General features: G+C 38.9%; 2 protein-coding genes across 14 annotated transcripts in view; one reads left to right on the top strand and one right to left on the bottom strand.

Annotated features, from left to right (window-relative positions):
- The window catches only part of LOC108015121 (uncharacterized protein CG43867), a 147,454-nt gene that overhangs the window by 50,277 nt on the left and 79,011 nt on the right, over nucleotides 1–18,166 (bottom strand). The gene's annotated exons all lie outside the window — the stretch shown is intronic.
- On the top strand, nucleotides 12,513–13,097 carry LOC118878340 (uncharacterized). The gene has a single exon (XM_036820829.3). The coding sequence runs from the start codon at nucleotides 12,813–12,815 to the stop codon at nucleotides 13,095–13,097; it is 285 nt and encodes a 94-aa protein (XP_036676724.1). The 5' UTR covers nucleotides 12,513–12,812.

Genomic DNA, 18,166 nt, shown 5'->3' with positions numbered 1-18,166 from the left:
GTATCACACTTCTAAATCGGTATCCAATTACTCAGGTTATGGATTATAGAAGTGCAGTTTTGGGTTCCCATTCTGAGCGCCATTGGATTTACCGAAAAATTGAACATGGAAATAGGCTCAAATTTGGACCCTCGTTTAAAGGAAATATTTTAATGTATATTATTAGGGAATTTAAGCACACACTCATAGAGGTATCACACTTCTAAATCAGTATCCAATTACTCAGGTTATGGATTATAGAAGTGCAGTATTGGGTTCCTATTCTGAGCTCCATTGGATTTACGGAAAAATTTAAGATGGAAATAGGCTCAAATTTTGACCCTCGTTTAAGAGAAATATTTTAATGTAGATTATTACGGAATTTAAGCATAAACTCATAGAGGTATCACACTTCGAAATCGGTATCCAATTACTCAAGTTATGGATTATAGAAGTGCAGAGTTGGGTTCCCATTTGGATTTACTGAAAAATTGAACATGAGAATGGGGTCAAATTTTGACCCTCGTTAAAACGAAATATTTTAATGTAGATTATTAGGGAATTTAAGCACAAACTCATAGAAGTATCACACTTATAAATCGGTATCCAATTACTCAAGTTATGGGTTATAGAAGTGCAGTTTTGGGTTCCCATTCTGAGCGCCATTGGAATTAAGAAAAATTGAACATGGAAATGGCCTCAAATTTCGACCCTCGTTTAAGAGAAATATTTTAATGTAGATTATTACGGAATTTAAGCGCAAACTCATAGAGGTATCACACTTTGAAATCGGTATCCAATTACTCAAGTTATGGATTATAGAAGTGCAGAGTTGGGTTCCCATTTTGAGCGCCATTGGATTTACGGAAAAATTGAACATGATAATGGGGTCAAATTTTGACCCTCGTAAAAACGAAATATTTTAATGTAGATTATTAGGGAATTTAAGCACAAACTCATAGAGGTATCACACCTCTAAATCGGTATCCAATTACTCAAGTTATGGATTATAGAAGTGCAGAGTTGGGTTCCCATTTTGAGCGCCATTGGATTTACGGAAAAATTGAACATGATAATGGGCTCAAATATTGACCCTCATTTAAAATAAATATTTTAATGTAGATTATTACCGAATTTAAGCGCAAGCTCATAGAGGTGTCACACTCCTAAATCAGTATCCAATTACTCAGCTTATGTATTATAGTAGTGCAGTTTTGGGTTCCCACTCTGAGCGCCATTGGTTTACGGAAAAATTTAACATGAAATTGGACTCAGATTTTGACCCTCATTTTTAGGAGTTGCTTTAATTTAGATTATTAGGGAATTTAAGCACAAACTCATAGAGGTATCACACTTCTAAATCAGTAACCAATTACCCAGGTTATGGATTATAGAAGTGCAGTATTGTGGGATTGGTCTGGCAACCTAGAGCAGCTGGTGGTAAAGAAGAAATGAAGAACAAAAACGACGTGGCAAGCCTGCCAAACTAAAAGACGAAAAAAGCAGAAAGAATTCGCGAGACGAACGGAGAAGACGTGAAATACGACGCATTTGGTGGAAAGAGAAGACGAACATTAAAAGACGCAGACTAATCAAACCAATTTATAATACCAAAACTCATTTTAATTAAACTATAATAAATATAATACATACAATAAAACAAGTGGGATCGTGTTCAACTTATTTGGAACGTATAATATCAACCCAGTCCCACATAATTTGGGGGCTCAACCAATAAAACCGAATAGTGTGAGAAAGAAAGTGAAACAAAGAGCGGAAAAATTCATCGTTTTGCTGCAAAACTTAAAATTCAGAAATTTTGTCGATCCGGACAATAAAAAAAAAAAAAAAACGCAGCATACAATCACGCGTGTGCGAGTACATACATATGTAATTTCGAATATCCGAGAGTGTACGTGAGTGTGTAAGATGCCGAAATTGAAAGATTTTGAAGGTATTAGCGCAATGCTTCGTGACGAAAAGAAGCAAAATATTCTCCTTTTGCACAAGTTCGTTTTTGAAGAAGAGGGAGATAGAAACAATAGAAAACGATTGCGCGAGTTTCAAGGCTACGAATATGACGAATCAAACAGACTTTATTCCAAAAAAGCAAACTATGTCGCTGACCATTTGTCTGATATGGATCTGGCCATAGTTTGTAACTTGCTCAAACTTCCCCATAATAAAGACGACCTAACAAAGCACATATTTTACAACTTGAAAAAAGATTCCTTGCTGAACGACGCGGATTTTAATGAGAACGGTAACGACGAAAGCGAAGGTGATGAATCTGAAGACGAAAGCGAAGGGAACAAAGCAGAAGATGACGCCATAAGCATTCCAAGCAGCAACTGTGCCAAAAACGACCGCGAAACGGCAAGCAGTTTGTCAGAAATACCGAGGTTCGCTCTAAACTTTCGTGACATAGAAGACTCAGTCCGAGCATTCAGTGGCGAAGACAATTTGTCGGTCGAAGTGTGGGTCAAGGAATTTGAGGACATGGCTACTATAATGTTTTGGAACGATTTACAAAAATTCATTTTTGCCAAGCGATCGCTACAAGGCCTTGCCAAAATGTTTGCGAATAGTGAGCGCGAATTAACGAGTTGGGTGAAACTAAAGCAAGCCTTATTAGCCGAGTTCAAAACCGCGACAAACAGTGCTCAATTACACAAATTAATGGCTGACAGAAAAATGAGAAAAGGTGAAAGTCTGCAGGAGTATTTTTTACAAATGAAAGAACTAGCTTCTAGAGGAAATATAGAAAGCAGTTCCTTAATCCAATACGTAATCGATGGAATTGACGATACCTGTGCTAATAAACTTGTACTCTACAACGCAAAAAGTCTGATCGAGTTTAAGGACAAACTAAAATGCTACGAAGTAATCCGCGGAAAATCAAAAAGTGAGAACAAAAACCAAGTCATGTATTCAAAGGCGAACCATTCAGAGGCAAAAAGTGATTACAAAAAGCAAGCAGTGCCGAACAGAAATACTAGCAGGGACCTGAAATGTTACAATTGCGGCGTAAAAGGTCACACATCCGCGAATTGCGAAAACAAAACGAAAGGAAGAAAGTGTTTTCAGTGTAACAATTTCGGGCACATCGCAAAAGAATGCCCAGAAAAGGGTTTATGTGAAAAAGTGGAAGCAACTAACATGTGTAAGGTGTCATCTGCTCACGCGTTTATGTGCATAACAGTGGAGGCTAATAACATTACATTCACCGCTCTAATCGACACCGGAAGCAAATACAATTTGGTTACCGATACCACGTTTAAAAATCTTAACAAGCCAAAGCTAAGTGAGTGTAATATCTGTCTCATCGGGTTCGGAAAATCAGACCAAAACAAGATCAAACCGTCGGGCTCGTTTGAACATAAAATAACAATTGATGGTGAACATTTCGTAACAAAGTTTCTGGTGGTGGAGTCGCAATTCCTGGACAAGGAGATGGTTCTTGGTGAAGAATTTTGCAAACAAGCTCAATTGACAATATCCAGTGAGGGCGTGAAAGTAACCAAACCTACCAGTGCCGAGGCAGATATCAGTTCGATTTATAAAATAGATACTGAAGACTGCAACCAAATAGTAACAGACATCGAACCAGCAGCAAGCGCGAAAGCTAAAGAGGTAGTACACAATGTTGTCCAAAACTATCAAGCGGTAAGCACAAAATCCACAAACATTCAAATGCGTTTGACTCTTAATGACGATAAGCCGATACATTCACGACCTCGCAGATTTTCGTATTCTGAGCGATGCATCATAGATAAACAAACCGACCAATGGCTGAAAGACGGTGTAATTGAAACCTCAGAGTCAGAATACAGCAGCCCAGTCGTACTTGTTAACAAACGTGACGGATCTCATCGCTTATGCATCGATTACAGGCGAATCAACAAAGTCATAATCAGAGACCATTTTCCACTTCCTTTGATCGAGGATCAACTTGACAGATTGCAGGACGCGCGTATTTTTAGCTCGATAGATTTAAAAAATGGATTCTTCCACGTCGGTATAGAAGAAGGGAGCCGAAAGTATACGTCTTTCGTCACACACAATGGACAATTCCAGTTTCTTCGGGTTCCTTTCGGGCTTTCCAATTCGCCGAGCGTATTTCAGCGACATGTAAATGCTATCTTCAGAGACCTGACTTGTAAAGGTGTAGCCATACCATACGTCGACGACATAATAATACCAGCGAAAACCGAAAAAGAGGCTGTAGAAAACATCATCGAAGTTCTAAAAAGATGCTCAGAATATGGACTGTTAGTTAACTTCAAAAAGTGTCATTTTCTAAAAACCAAAATCGAGTACTTGGGTCACATAATTGAAAATCAGAAAATAAGTCCGTCTCCATCCAAAACACAGGCTGTAACATCGTTTCCAATTCCGACTAACCTAAAGCAGCTACAGAGTTTCCTTGGCTTGGTGGGCTATTTCCGCAAGTTCATCGCCAATTTCTCGCAGATAGCAAAACCCCTATCTGATATGACCAAACAAGATGCGAAAATTCAATTCGGTGACCAACAGCTAGATGCGTTTAACAGGCTAAAGATTCTCATCACGCAAAAGCCAGTCCTAAAAATTTTCCATCAGCAACACGAGACTGAGCTACATACGGACGCTTCAATCGACGGTTTCGGCGCAGTTTTATTACAAAAGAGTCCAGACGATAAGCAGTGGCATCCGGTATATTACATGAGCAAAAAAACGACCGATGCTGAAAGGAAGTTCACAAGCTACGAGCTCGAAATCTTAGCTGTAGTGGAAGCCTTTAAAAGGTTCAGGGTCTACTTACTGGGTTTGCGATTTCGACTCGTAACAGATTGTAATGCTCTAGCCAAAACCGTAGAAAAGAAAGACTTGTGCTCGCGAATAGCCCGCTGGATCCTCCAGTTGCAAGAGTTCGAATACGTCGTCGAACACCGAGCTGGCACACGAATTCGCCACGCTGACGCCCTGAGCCGTGCATCCATGATGATGATTACAGAGGCTTCATTGCATAGTAGAATCAAAAACATTCAGGCTCAAGACGACCAACTAAAAGCTATCATAGACATTCTGGCAGATAAGGCAACCCATAACAATTACTTCTTGAAATCGGGGCTCCTACACAAAGTAGTTGACGACTGTGAACTTATAGTTGTGCCTTCGGGTATGCAACGAGAAATCATTAAACAGGCACATGAGCATGGTCACTTCTCCGTCAAGAAATGTAAAGAGATTATTGGAAAGGAATTCTACATACCAAAGCTGGAGGAGAAAATTCTGAAGTGTATAAGCTGCTGCATACCTTGTATTGTCAGCAACCGTAAGCAAGGAAAGCAAGAGGGCGAACTTCATCCACTCAGCAAAGACGAAAAGCCGCTGCAGACGTATCACATCGATTTTCTTGGCCCTTTGGAATCTACTCACAAACAGTATAAGCACATACTAGCAGTAATCGATAGTTTCACCAAATTTTGTTGGCTCTATCCGACCAAGACGACCTCTACCAAAGATGCTGTATCGAGACTTAACGAGCAAAGCAAAATTTTCGGCAATCCTAGTCACATCATTTCTGATAGAGGATCTGCGTTCACGTCAGAAGACTTTCAACTGTACTGCAACAGCGAAGGTATTAAGCATCATCTTATCACAACGGGCCTTCCACGGGCCAACGGTCAGGTCGAGAGGCTTAATACAACGATAATTGCTGTTCTTTCAAAACTCTCAATAGATGATCCACGACAATGGTTTAAGTTTGTCAGCAGCGTACAACAGGTCATCAACTCAACATTTTGCAGAAGCACGAAAACAACGCCTTTTGAGTTACTGACGGGAACCAAGATGCGTCTAAAAGCCGATACACAGATCCAGCAAATGTTAGAAGCAGAAATGATTCAACTTTTCAACGACGATCGGGATGAACTTCGAAAACACGCCAAGCAACAAATTCTTAAAGTCCAGGAGGAAAATAAAAGAAGATATAACCTACGACGAAGACCAGCTTCAAAGTACAGAGTCGGCGACTTAGTTGCTATTAAAAGGACTCAGCTTGGTCCAGGCCTAAAGTTAAAGCCGAAGTATCTCGGCCCATACCGTATTGTAAGGGTGAAATCGAATGATACCTATGACGTAACCAAAGACTCAGTATTTAGCGAAGGCCCAAGGCAGACGAGCACTTGCGCTGAGTATCTAAAGCCGTGGATTCCTTATGACGACGACGAAGACGACGCATTCGAGGCGAATGCAGTGTAGGATGGCCGATTTGTGGGATTGGTCTGGCAACCTAGAGCAGCTGGTGGTAAAGAAGAAATGAAGAACAAAAACGACGTGGCAAGCCTGCCAAACTAAAAGACGAAAAAAGCAGAAAGAATTCGCGAGACGAACGGAGAAGACGTGAAATACGACGCATTTGGTGGAAAGAGAAGACGAACATTAAAAGACGCAGACTAATCAAACCAATTTATAATACCAAAACTCATTTTAATTAAACTATAATAAATATAATACATACAATAAAACAAGTGGGATCGTGTTCAACTTATTTGGAACGTATAATATCAACCCAGTCCCACAGTATTGGGTTCCTATTCTGAGCTCCATTGGATTTACGGAAAAATTAAACATGAAAATTGGCTCAAATTTGGACCCTCGTTTAAAGGAAATATTTTAATATATATTAATAGGGGATTAAACCACATACGCATAGAGGTATTACACTTCTAAATCGGTATCCAATTACTTAAGTTATGGATTATAGAAGTGCAGTATAGGGTTCCCATTCTGAGCTTCATTGGAATTACGGAAAAATAAAACATGGAAATAGGCTCAAATTTAGACCGTCGTTGAAAGAAAATATTTTAATGTAGATTAATAGGAAATTTAAGCACACACTCATAGAGGTATCACACTTCTAAATCGGTATCCAATTACTTAAGTTATGGATTATAGAAGTGCAGTATTGGGTTCCCATTCTGAGCTCCATTGTTTTTACGGAAAAATTGAACATGAAAATGGACTCAGATATTGACCCTCGTTTATAGGAGTTGATTTAATGTAGATTATTAGGGAATTTAAGCACAAACTCATAGAGGTATCACACTTCTAAATCAGTAACCAATTACCCAGGTTATGGATTATAGAAGTGCAGTATTGGGTTCCTATTCTGAGCTCCACTGGATTTACGGAAAAATTAAACATGAAAATTGGCTCAAATTTGGACCCTCGTTTAAAGGAAATATTTTAATGTATATTAATAGGGGATTAAACCACATACTCATAGAGGTATTACACTTCTAAATCGGTATCCAATTACTTAAGTTATGGATTATAGAAGTGCAGTATAGGGTTCCCATTCTGAGCTCCATTGGATTTACGGAAAAATTGAACATGGAAATATGCTCAAATTTTGACCTTCGTTTGAAGGAAATATTTTAATGCAGATTATTAGGGAATTTAAGCACAAACTCATAGAGGTATCACACTTCTAAGTCGGTATCCAATTACTCAAGCTATGGATTATAGAAGTGCAGTTTTGGGTTCCTATTCTGAGCTCCATTGGATTTACGGAAAAATTAAACATGAAAGTTGGCTCAAATTTGGACCCTCCTTTAAAGGAAATATTTAAATGTAGATTTGTAGGAAATTTAACCACAAACTCAACGAGGTATCACACTTCTAAATCGGTTTCCAATTACTTAAGTTATAGATTATAGAAGTGCAGTTTTGGGTTCCCATACTGAGCGCCATTGGATTTTAGGAAAAATTGAACATGAAACAAGGAAGAACGCTATAGTCGAGTACCGCGACTATCAGCTACCCATTACTCAGCCAATGGACCAAAGGGAAATGGAGATATGAAAGCAGCAAAGCGAATAAGATTTTCAAGCGGCCAGTCGGACATACAATACTATAGAATTCATTTTTACCAATAAATAAATTTTAGACTTAACAAAATTAAGATTTTATTGCATATACTTATTGGGCCTATTTTATATTCATATAAATCCACCATCTCTAACTTATATTTTCTCGGATCCTCTTTGTTGTGTCATTTTTCCACTTCGATTATTTTTCTTTGACCGTTGGCATCCGTGTTGTTTTGAAGCTAAATTAGCTAAATTGCTTATGACAAACTCACGTAGCGGATTCCATAACCACCCTGAAAATGGGTGAGGGATTTGGAATGCAGAATGAACTCTATTTCTGTTCCAACTCGGTTGGGTAGCGATTTGTCTGGAAATTTATAGCGGGTTTTATAATTGTTATTCACAGAAAGTTTAGCATCATTCAAGAGCGACCCCGACACCACCTCTTCTGCTTTTGCATTTACAGTTTTCGAAAAATCGTTGTGCAATTTTTTATTTTGGCTTTCTAAGGGTAAGGGGTTGGGTAGAAAATATCTTATATTGCTCGCTACAACACCCCCATTTTCATTTTTGTGTACGTGCAGGTGAACGCACCATTAGAAAAATTCCTTTGTTTTTCCTTTGGTTTGAGGGGGCCTCATGTGTTTACATTCTCATTGAACCAACGAGAACATTTAATTTTGGTTAAAGCAAAGAACCTCCAACTTTAAGTTTACTTTCTTTTTCCGGTTCCTCCATGTTTTCCATAAATGGAATTTGATAACATTCGTCTTACCTTTTAACGGACTTATATACCAAAATGATTCAAAAGACTTACCTGAAAGAAAACAAAAAATTCAAGAATACGATTAGAACGACAGAGGACGAGCAGAGGCAGAAAAATCAATGTGTATCTTTGAGAGCTGGTAAAACGGTTAACAGGTCGTATGAGTAATTTTACGAGGGCAAAAGAAAACTTTTTATGACAAACCCAAAAGATATGCACCAAATACCAAATTTATGGCGCGCACACAGCATTTTTGTTTGTACACGCATAAGATGCCATTTCTAATTTACGATCTTTGAAGGAATGGACTTTCCCCGGGTGAGTTTTCCCCTTGTTTATGATGAATTTTTTTTCTTTAACTTTATTATTATTGTTCTTTGTTTGCTGTTTTGCTGATTACAACCCCCGCACTTCATCCATTTTCGATTTCAGCTGCACACCTAAAATTATATTATAAGAGCCAGAGGCAAATGAAAGGAAAAACAAGAGAAAACCCTATAGTCGATGGTCTCGACTATTAGGTACGCTTGACTCAGCTTAAGGGAGTGGGAGAGGGAATGAGACATTCTTAAAGCAACTCTGCCTTTTGACTAACACACCAAGCCTATAGGGCAACCTATCATTTTATTTTATAGCGCAACTTAGCCTACATCGCCAACTAGCCTATAGCGCCCTAGCGGCTTGGTGGCGTATTAGTGAAAACAGATTATTTGCTGCATGTGGTGTGAAATCTCGAATAAATAGCAAAATGTTTACTATTATTTGGTTATAACTTTTTAATGCCTGGTCCGATTACAATAATTTTTGGCATGTAGATAGGTATTGATATTGAGAACAAACTGTCATTTACATTTTTACAAAAAAATGTGGGGGCTAGACGAAACTTGCGCTACGCAGGAAGCTCAAGAATCTGCATGTCAAGGCCCAACACTCAAGCTCTTATAGTCTCCGAGATCTCAGCGTTCATACGGACAGACAGACATGGCTAGATCGACTCGTCTAGTGTTACTCTAGGAGTACGGTTATAAAAAGAAGGCGACACACTTTCCGACGAATACAATATACCCCTTTTATTATACGAATTACAATTTAAAATAAATATGCAATTAAAATAGTTATGTTTAAAAAAACCAAATTTACAATAAATAATGTTCTACTCCTATTGCTAATATTATCATTTTTCCTTTTAAAAATTTGAATCATACCAACCCAACAAATTTCTGTTTGTATTTTGTTTAATACATGTCATTAGACCAGCACGGAAACGGTTTCATTTTCCCTTCCAAATGCCGAAAATTTGTCAATAGAGTCAACCCTCGAAACTCAGGCTCTGGATCCCCTCTTTATTTCACGCAGCACGACAGAACATGGACAGAGGCAAAAGGGGGTATAAAGTATGCTGCATACATAAATCAATTTAAATTACCGTTAATTAAATACGCATCAAGTGGGCATCACCACAGAAGCAATACACTGGGGTAGATTGTTGTTATTAGGATGTTCAAAAGAAAAAAGAGGGAGTTGGTGGATGGGTGGTCAAGTATAAAAATTGAGATAGAAGCGGGCGAATGAGAAACATAGATTGGCATTGAAACTGAAAAAGTCCCGAATAGTATGCACCAAAAGTTGAAAATGGCGCACCCATCCTACCACCACACACCAACCACTCCCTGCCCTGGCCCACCTATTATTCCACTCGTCTGTTTTGTGGTTACGCGCTTCGCTTGTCGTGAATTAGGAGGCCAGAGCAAACTACATACCCACCAAGCAAACAAGCAAAATAAAACCTGAGACCCTAAAAATAAATAAATATTAGTCCAACAGATACCAACAGATATACGCATTTCGATCATTTACTAGAAAAGAGACAAATCTAAAAGAAAAGAATTTTTAGAAAAAAGCGCATTTAAAATGAAATGTCTTTCACGAAACAGATCAACATTTAACAAACTCTGTCTATTAAAAATAGTATATTGCAATTTTTGCACAACGTCAATTATTTCACAAAGAAGGTTTCTGCATCATTACTCTAAGATCGTGTTTTTTGACATGTCTTTGTCGTTCAAAGTCTGGGTTGACTTTCTCTAAACAGGGTGCAAGAACTTAGAACTTCAAAAACAAGGACAAAAACACGCACACACATAAACAAAAACTTGAAATGGGAATAGCGAAAAATGCAGTTAGAAAACCACAATGATGCGGCTCGCCAAGGGAAATTGGGAGAATTCCAATCCCCGGAAACCAGAGCACCGAAGCCCGAACTTCCCAACTCCCCACCGTAACAGGCACAGCACTTCTAACTTTACACGAGCAACAAAGTCCGGTTTCCCCTATGTTTTCATAGCGTACCCCACTTTGTTTTTCCAGCAGCAACCCCCGAATTTGGCCAAGGGCCTGCAAATGACATTGATATTTTTCTGGCTGGCCATATTCGCCAAGGAGGGGGATATTGGGAAAACCCGGAGAAGAAAACATTTAGATTGAAAAGGCTATGACCAAAAGTATACCCTGGAATTCAGAAATGTTAAGGGTATCACTGTTATTAATTATTAAAAAATGAAACCCTAACATAGCTATGCTATACTGAAAGTACAGGGGTGGTAGTACTCAAATTGTCCAGTAATTTGTGTTCTATTATGTTTTGTTAATCATTGCTATGGGAGTTATAGTTGTCCAATCCGGTCCGTTCCGACCAGTATACTTACTGCCTGCAATGGAAAGACAATTTTTGGAACGGACGGACAGGCTCTTAAACAAGTGTTCATTGAAAAAAGAATAAACAAGAGTGCAGCGTTAGTTTATCAGTAATATCAAATTAAATAAACTAAGAAACCAACTGAAACTAAAAATTAAATGAAGACTAAGCAATAATTATTTCATAATTCAATACTTCACTACTTGCTTAATCATTATAGCAAACAGCTTGCAATAAAATCTTGTTACTTGATGCTTTTACTTATATTACTCCCACAACCCGTGGGTTATAATTCCTTTACAATTGCGCTTCCCGCGTAAATCATTCAAAGAAGTTTTAATGTAAAATGAGACCTCCGACTACCCGCTGTGAAAGCGGAAGATTTTTCCTTTCGACTTTTGTATTTAGTTTTAACTTTCATATAATTACAAAACTCATTAGTGCAGAATCTTTCTGGTCGGGAACCACTTTTCCGTTGGAAAGTATGCAACGTTAATTGAAATTGGGGTTGGTATAGGCGGATGAGACTGGTCCAAACATCTCCGAAAAGTCGGATAAGAAAACAGTTACAGCTACCTTAGCATACGAAAACCCACCTACAGAACTGAAGTGAAGTTAGGCTTTTAAAAGCTTCTCCGAAAATCCATACCGTTAGTTTGGACAGACGTCTAATGTTGGTCCTTTGCCCAAAGCAGCGCGACGAAGATCGGCAATCAATTGTGGATCGATTCGTGGATCGCCAGCAGTGGTGGTGACTCAGATTACGAGTAAAGAGCGTTCTTCTCGGAGGAGCCCGAGTCCCAGATGCCTTACCACATGCCATCGCAGGAACTCCTATTCCCCCACTCATGTGGAGGAGTTTACAATCTGTGCGGAAGTACATCTTCAGCCTGATTTGGTGTAGGATACTATCCTCCGACCCCTTAACAAGAGAAACTGGGTATTACCATAGAGGATGTCATCAAGGTCCTCGCCACACATCCTTCTCCTGTTTCACAGTCATTACCATCGGCTTTGATGTGAGCTTCGAGTGTCAACCTCTTTGAATTCAATACGACACAGGTGTGAAATTTACGATCTACTTCTGATTTGCATTCGCAAATTGGTAATACAATAGGTTGTCGTCGGGCTGTTGTTTTTCCCCCACCGCCCTTCGATACTCCCGATAATGGACTATAAATTGAATGGAGTCTAGTCTTATTTACATAAGTGACATCATTTTACATAATAAGGGGTAGCCAAAAACAGTTGTCGGAGGAGGAACTTTTTGAGGAGCTCGATTCCGCCGAACACAACTGCACTTAGAAACACTTGAGGCTCGTGGCAAGGTGGTCGTCACTGCCAGCTATAAAAGCAAACAGCTCGGTGTTGTACTGCCTCAGTTAAAGCCTCCCAGCAGAACGCCGCGGGAAAATTAAAATTATTTATAGGGTGTTAATTGGCTATATTTTCAACTTGTACCATCTGATCCCAAATCTTATGTACCTTTTCCAGCAGTTCGCCAGATAGAATCATGTGCCTCATCCTCCCACTCGACTGCTGCGGTTGCTTTTCCCCGAGGTCCTGCCAAAGGCAAAAACAAGAGCAGCAGGAGCAGCACTTGCAGCACCAGGCGAAGAACTACCACTCGAGTATCCAGCTGAACGAGCTATCGTCAGTCTGCCAGGTGACTACCAGCCAGCCATCGTTGTCCAGTCTGAGTCCTAGTTTAATGGCCCTGCCCCACACGATCACACACCACCCAGCCGGTGGAACGCCTGGTGGCTCGCCTCCTTTGACGAGAGGGCAAGAGTCCTAACTTCGAGTCAAAAAAAATTAAAATCAGGATTCGTCCTGCTTAATTGAGATTTCATTATTTAAGTTATGAGGCCATAGGAAGATTCTTAAAAACGATAAAGCTTTCATTACAACATTTTATAAGTAATAATGAGGGTTTTGCGATATTTTTGTTTCAAATTTTTTTTGTATCATACAACTAATGCAGCTGCTAAGAATTCAGCTGAATCTCTTTAGTAATCACGAAAATAGAAACTATTGTTTGCTTGTAAACCTGCTGAAAGCACTTTCGACTGCCCCTACCCGAGAAAGCGCTTTGATCCACCACACTAACAAAAAACAGAGCAAAAATACTGGGAGACAATTTTCTGGCTGTGTGCACCTTAGCGAATCCCACATGGCCTCTTTAGAGTATTCATTTTTAAAATGAAATTACTCTACGTTTTGCGCGAGAAAGAGTAAAAATTTGATTAGCTGCTTGTTTAACTTTAATTAAGTTGATTTCGCACACACACTGAACACCGGAAAGTTAATCAAATATTTAAGAGGACCTTTTTCCTGTTTTCCCAGAGCGAGTGCCGCAGGGTTTAGTTTAGTTTAGCTTTGGGTTGTGCAGAGTTGGTAAATATTAACATTTTGACTAAGCAAACTGGCGAGGGTAATCAAACGAATATATTTATATTTATGATGATCATTATTAAACGGGATTCAAAGTAGCAGTAGTTTACTGGTTATGCAGTTCAGGACCAGCCTGTGAAGCCTGCGAACAAGTTTTCACAGCCCTTAAGGGTTTTTGACGGTAGTTTAAGAACAGAATTTATCTGCAAGCTCCATTCTGTCCCTGCCAAAATGTTCCGACCTAAGTCATTTGTCAAGATGTCATTAAAATAAAAATCGGGAGCGTGTTAAATGATTTACAAAAACGACAGCCGTGGAACCGAACGGGGAAAACAATTGTGTGGCCCTTTCAGTTTATATTGTTTGAGCTCCCTAGTTTTTTTTAAGCCACTTCCGTATTTTATGCTTTTTATGACTTTTCAATAAGTTTTCCCCCAAGACGACAACCCACAACCCCGAGAGAATTTTGCCCATCGAGCCATTAAAAAAGCCAAGTTTAATATCGATAAGTTTCTGCATCGAAAAGGGCGTGTGTTAGATCTTGTAGGAGTTAAGGTGTTTTTAAACGCTGCAGAGGCTCCCTTGCTGAATGTGTAAATGTTGAACATCAATACTCTCAATTCCGCAAGAAATATATAATTTTTTTGATTTTTCGTTTAGCATTGAGAGTTATTCTTCTGCAAGAGTGCTACTTCAGATGCCATAGTGCTGACCCACCAACGGAAAAGCCGAGAAAGGCCCATAACTCCATTTCGAAAACAGAGTAAAAGGTCCTTGAAATTGCCTCCGTTTAACGAAGATCTTTTTGGAAGAGATTGATTTGGGTTTGTTCCGTCAGGTTTAAACTTAACTTTCGAGTCATTCTGGGGCCCTAGGGATTGGGTTATTTTCAATTCAATCGTTAACCATTAGCCGCCAACAACATTTTTATGCCACTTTAATAAATTTAAGAAGCTAACAAGTGTACGACGAAGGGGGAGATTCGCTGTACGGGAAAAGTTTTTGCACTTTGCGACAAATGTCTTGAGCTGCAATCGTCCCCGGAGGTTTATATTTGCCCCAAGTTCGTTTTTTGGTGAGAAGGTTGACGAGGGTATAGCTTGTATGTATGGATTCTGATATCAATAATCATTCCCCTTGTCCGCGTAGCCCCATGAAGAGATATAATAATATAACCAAGTGAAATGCATAAATAAACATTTGTGGGATATGGCAGTATTTCACGCTCCCCTAAACCTTTCCTCTTTGTAAATTGATACAAATCGTTCTATAATCACGCAATTGCATTTTATTTCTTTCGAGGAAAAGAAACAAAAAGAGGCAGCAAGACAACTTTCAGGCTCGTATGCGTAAATTTACTTGATACGTCCTCTGGGGGTGAAGTGGGCCCAGTGTTGCATTTACAAGCAGTGGGGTTAGTTACATTTTCTATTAATGGCATACGGCCACACTGAGAAAAAACTGTGGGTACTGAAAGAAAATGGAATGGATATAGAAATACAAAATGTTAAAAGATGTAGAGGAACCATCCAACTGCACTTATTTCTCAGGCGTAAAGGTGAAAAAAATATAATTAGGGAACTATTTTTTGCGCCTTATTGGGTATAGTTTTAGATTCTTGACGTACAGTTTAGTGTAACCCCTCTGCCAATCCTCGGAAACTTAGAAACCGCTCGAAGAAAAATGTATCAAGAAATGAATGTGCCCTGAAAACTAAATTATAAACAAGATTATTATGTAATTTAAATTAAATTTAAAATTGGTATAAAAGTGCAGATCCGCAACAAAAACTCCTGTGAAAAATAATAGTACTTTGCTAATGTTTGTGAAACAAAATATTGATATATTGTAATCCAATCAAGCGAAGCCTTCTACATTAAATGGACCGATAACGCTAATAGTGTATTGAGCTCATTAATTTTCAGTGCAGCCACGACCAACGCCCCTCGAAACAGTACCACCCAATTACTGAGTTTTATTTATCATGTGGCAAATGTTGTAACGCATTTTGTAATCGATACAAAGCAATCACATCGAATTGAAGTCAAAATCCGGAGTGAAAAAGGCAGGGGCGTGCAAGGCACGTGACCAATCAAATGGGCGTGGCAGAGACTGACTGAAAAAGGGAATTGTATGTGCGTAGGTTTCACGTTGCTAAATTAATGGAGCACCAAGAAATACACCCAGGGAAAACAAACGAACGAACGTTATAGATTTAGAGTATAAAAATGAATCGAAATAAGTACGACACTAAATTGTTTTAAGAACATTTCAATAACTACTTGTATTAACATTTTTTAATTAACAATTTTAGTTTAATTTAACTCATTTTTAGATATCAGCATATTTTAAATTTAGTTTCTATACGGAAAAAAAAACAAATATATAAGTGATAGAAAAACTCTTACCCCGGCCTCGACTTGAACCTACGAGCGTTCGCACTACAGAGAGACAACTTAAGGAACTTGACCGCGCACCCTCCTAAAAGACCGCTGACTAAACCAGACTCAATTATTCTCGGCCAAAGGGCTAGCATACCGGCCAAAGGGCTAGCATATTTATTATTTTATCTACGGTTTTTAACCGAACAAGAAAGAACGCTATGGTTGAGTACGTCGAATGTCAGATACCCGTTACTGAGCTAAAGGCACCAAAGGGAGATGGAGATATGCAAGCAGCACTGCGAGATTGTATTGCGCCACCTACCCGCGATCTCAATATATGGTTATGTGGGCGGCAGGCAGATTTAAGCGATGTGGGCGTGGCAATCTCTTTTTGGGTGAATCGATAGATACACCCAGAAAAAAAAGAACGAAAAAAATCAATAACATTTTTCATGAAATGCGAACAATCCGTTCTCCATTTTTAGTTCTCACATTTCGAACGTTTGTTCACGAAAATCGAACGGAGTTGGTAACAATTTCTACCGACGAACAACTTGGTTCCAAATTGCGAAAAATGTTCTCAGATATCGAACGCCGTTCATGAAAAAGCTGCGATAGACGCGTTAAAGTCTATCGAAATCGATAAACTATCAACATCGTTCATAAAATCATGTATGTAGGTCTAGTGCCCCGATTGTCCGCACTAGAAAAATTCGCTCGGTGGTCCAGCTGCTAGAGCGTCCGCCTCCGACACTTGGTAGCACAGGTTCGAGTCCGCGAGAAGACGGTTGTGAATTGTAAGTTTTATTAAAATATTATTTCTAATGCTTATATGTACTTCTATTTATAAATAAATTCTTTGTCTTCAGCAAAATATCCTAAATACATTGAATTCTAGCAATAACAAAACATAAGGTGGAAAATTAAATAAATCCTCTACCCTCTACCAGGCGTCCAGAAAGTCTAGCGTGTACACAACCTCGTTTTTTTTTTTTAGATGTTTATGTTCTCAGGTTAAGCCCGAAATGTTCTTAAACTGACACCATTCGTTCGGAACCCGACCCTAAAGTTTCGGTCACATTTTACGAACGACCGTTCATGAACTGTCAACAAACGGGCTCACGCACTTTTTGACAACGTTTGGTCTTGATTTTTGAACGTTTCGAACGGATTTTTTTCTGGGTGTATGGACGAGAGTAATAAATGTCACTTAAAATTTTTTTCTATGAAAATTGTGGGCGCCACAGGCTTGGGCGGTTTGTGGGCGTTAACAAACTTGCGCTGCGTACAAGGCTACGAAATCTAAGTCTAAAATCCTAATTCTCTATCTTTGATAGTTTCGGATTATAAAATAAACTTACGCTGCACAGGAGTCTCTAGACAGATAGATAGACAGAAAAGCAGAAAGACAGGTAGACTGGGCTAGTGATCCTGATCAAGAACATACAAGTACATACTTTACAGGGTAGGAACCCTTCTTTCTGTTAGACCCTTTGTTCCTTTCACTGTACGAGTAGAAAACTGGGAGCCGGAAAATAACAGATAAGACGCCAATCAAATCACAGAACCTTAATGACCCCATACTTCCGACTTTATTTTCGGTCGGGAAAAAGTTTTCCTGTTGCAACATAATACTTACACAAAATAAATATATAATTCAATTAATTACAGACACTAAATTAAGCTGTTACGTTTTCCACGTTTTCCTCCCAACTTTCCCGCAACTGTGTTTCCATTATCAAGCAGGGAAACCCTGCCATCATTATTATTATTTTTTTGCTGCTTTGTTTAAATAACCAATGCAAAAGACAAAATGCTGAGTGCTACTTCCCCCTAACATTGGTTCTTCCACCAGCTGGCCAACGCAGAATTCTATTTTTTATACTGTTATGACTTTCTCGCCTTTTCGTACTCGTTATTTTTTAGTTTTTTTGAGCATTGCGCTTCCTTAATTGCACTTGCTAATTGATTTGCCAGACAAAGGAATCGGGTGCTTTAAAAAGAAACGGAATGGGGTAAAAGAGGGAAGGTGCAGCATAATTTGACTATGATTATATTTGCCAGACTCGATTAAAAGTTGAAAAATCGA

Source organism: Drosophila suzukii, chromosome X, assembly GCF_043229965.1.
Source record: "Drosophila suzukii chromosome X, CBGP_Dsuzu_IsoJpt1.0, whole genome shotgun sequence".
Classification (NCBI taxonomy): Eukaryota; Metazoa; Arthropoda; class Insecta; order Diptera; family Drosophilidae; genus Drosophila; species Drosophila suzukii.
Note: the sequence above shows the minus strand (reverse complement) of the source record. Positions and strands in the feature narration are given on the sequence as shown.

Excerpts from the sequence above, each read along its gene's own strand:
- LOC118878340 (XM_036820829.3), top strand. The coding sequence starts at position 12,813 with ATGTGCCTCATCCTCCCACTCGACTGCTGCGGTTGCTTTTCCCCGAGG.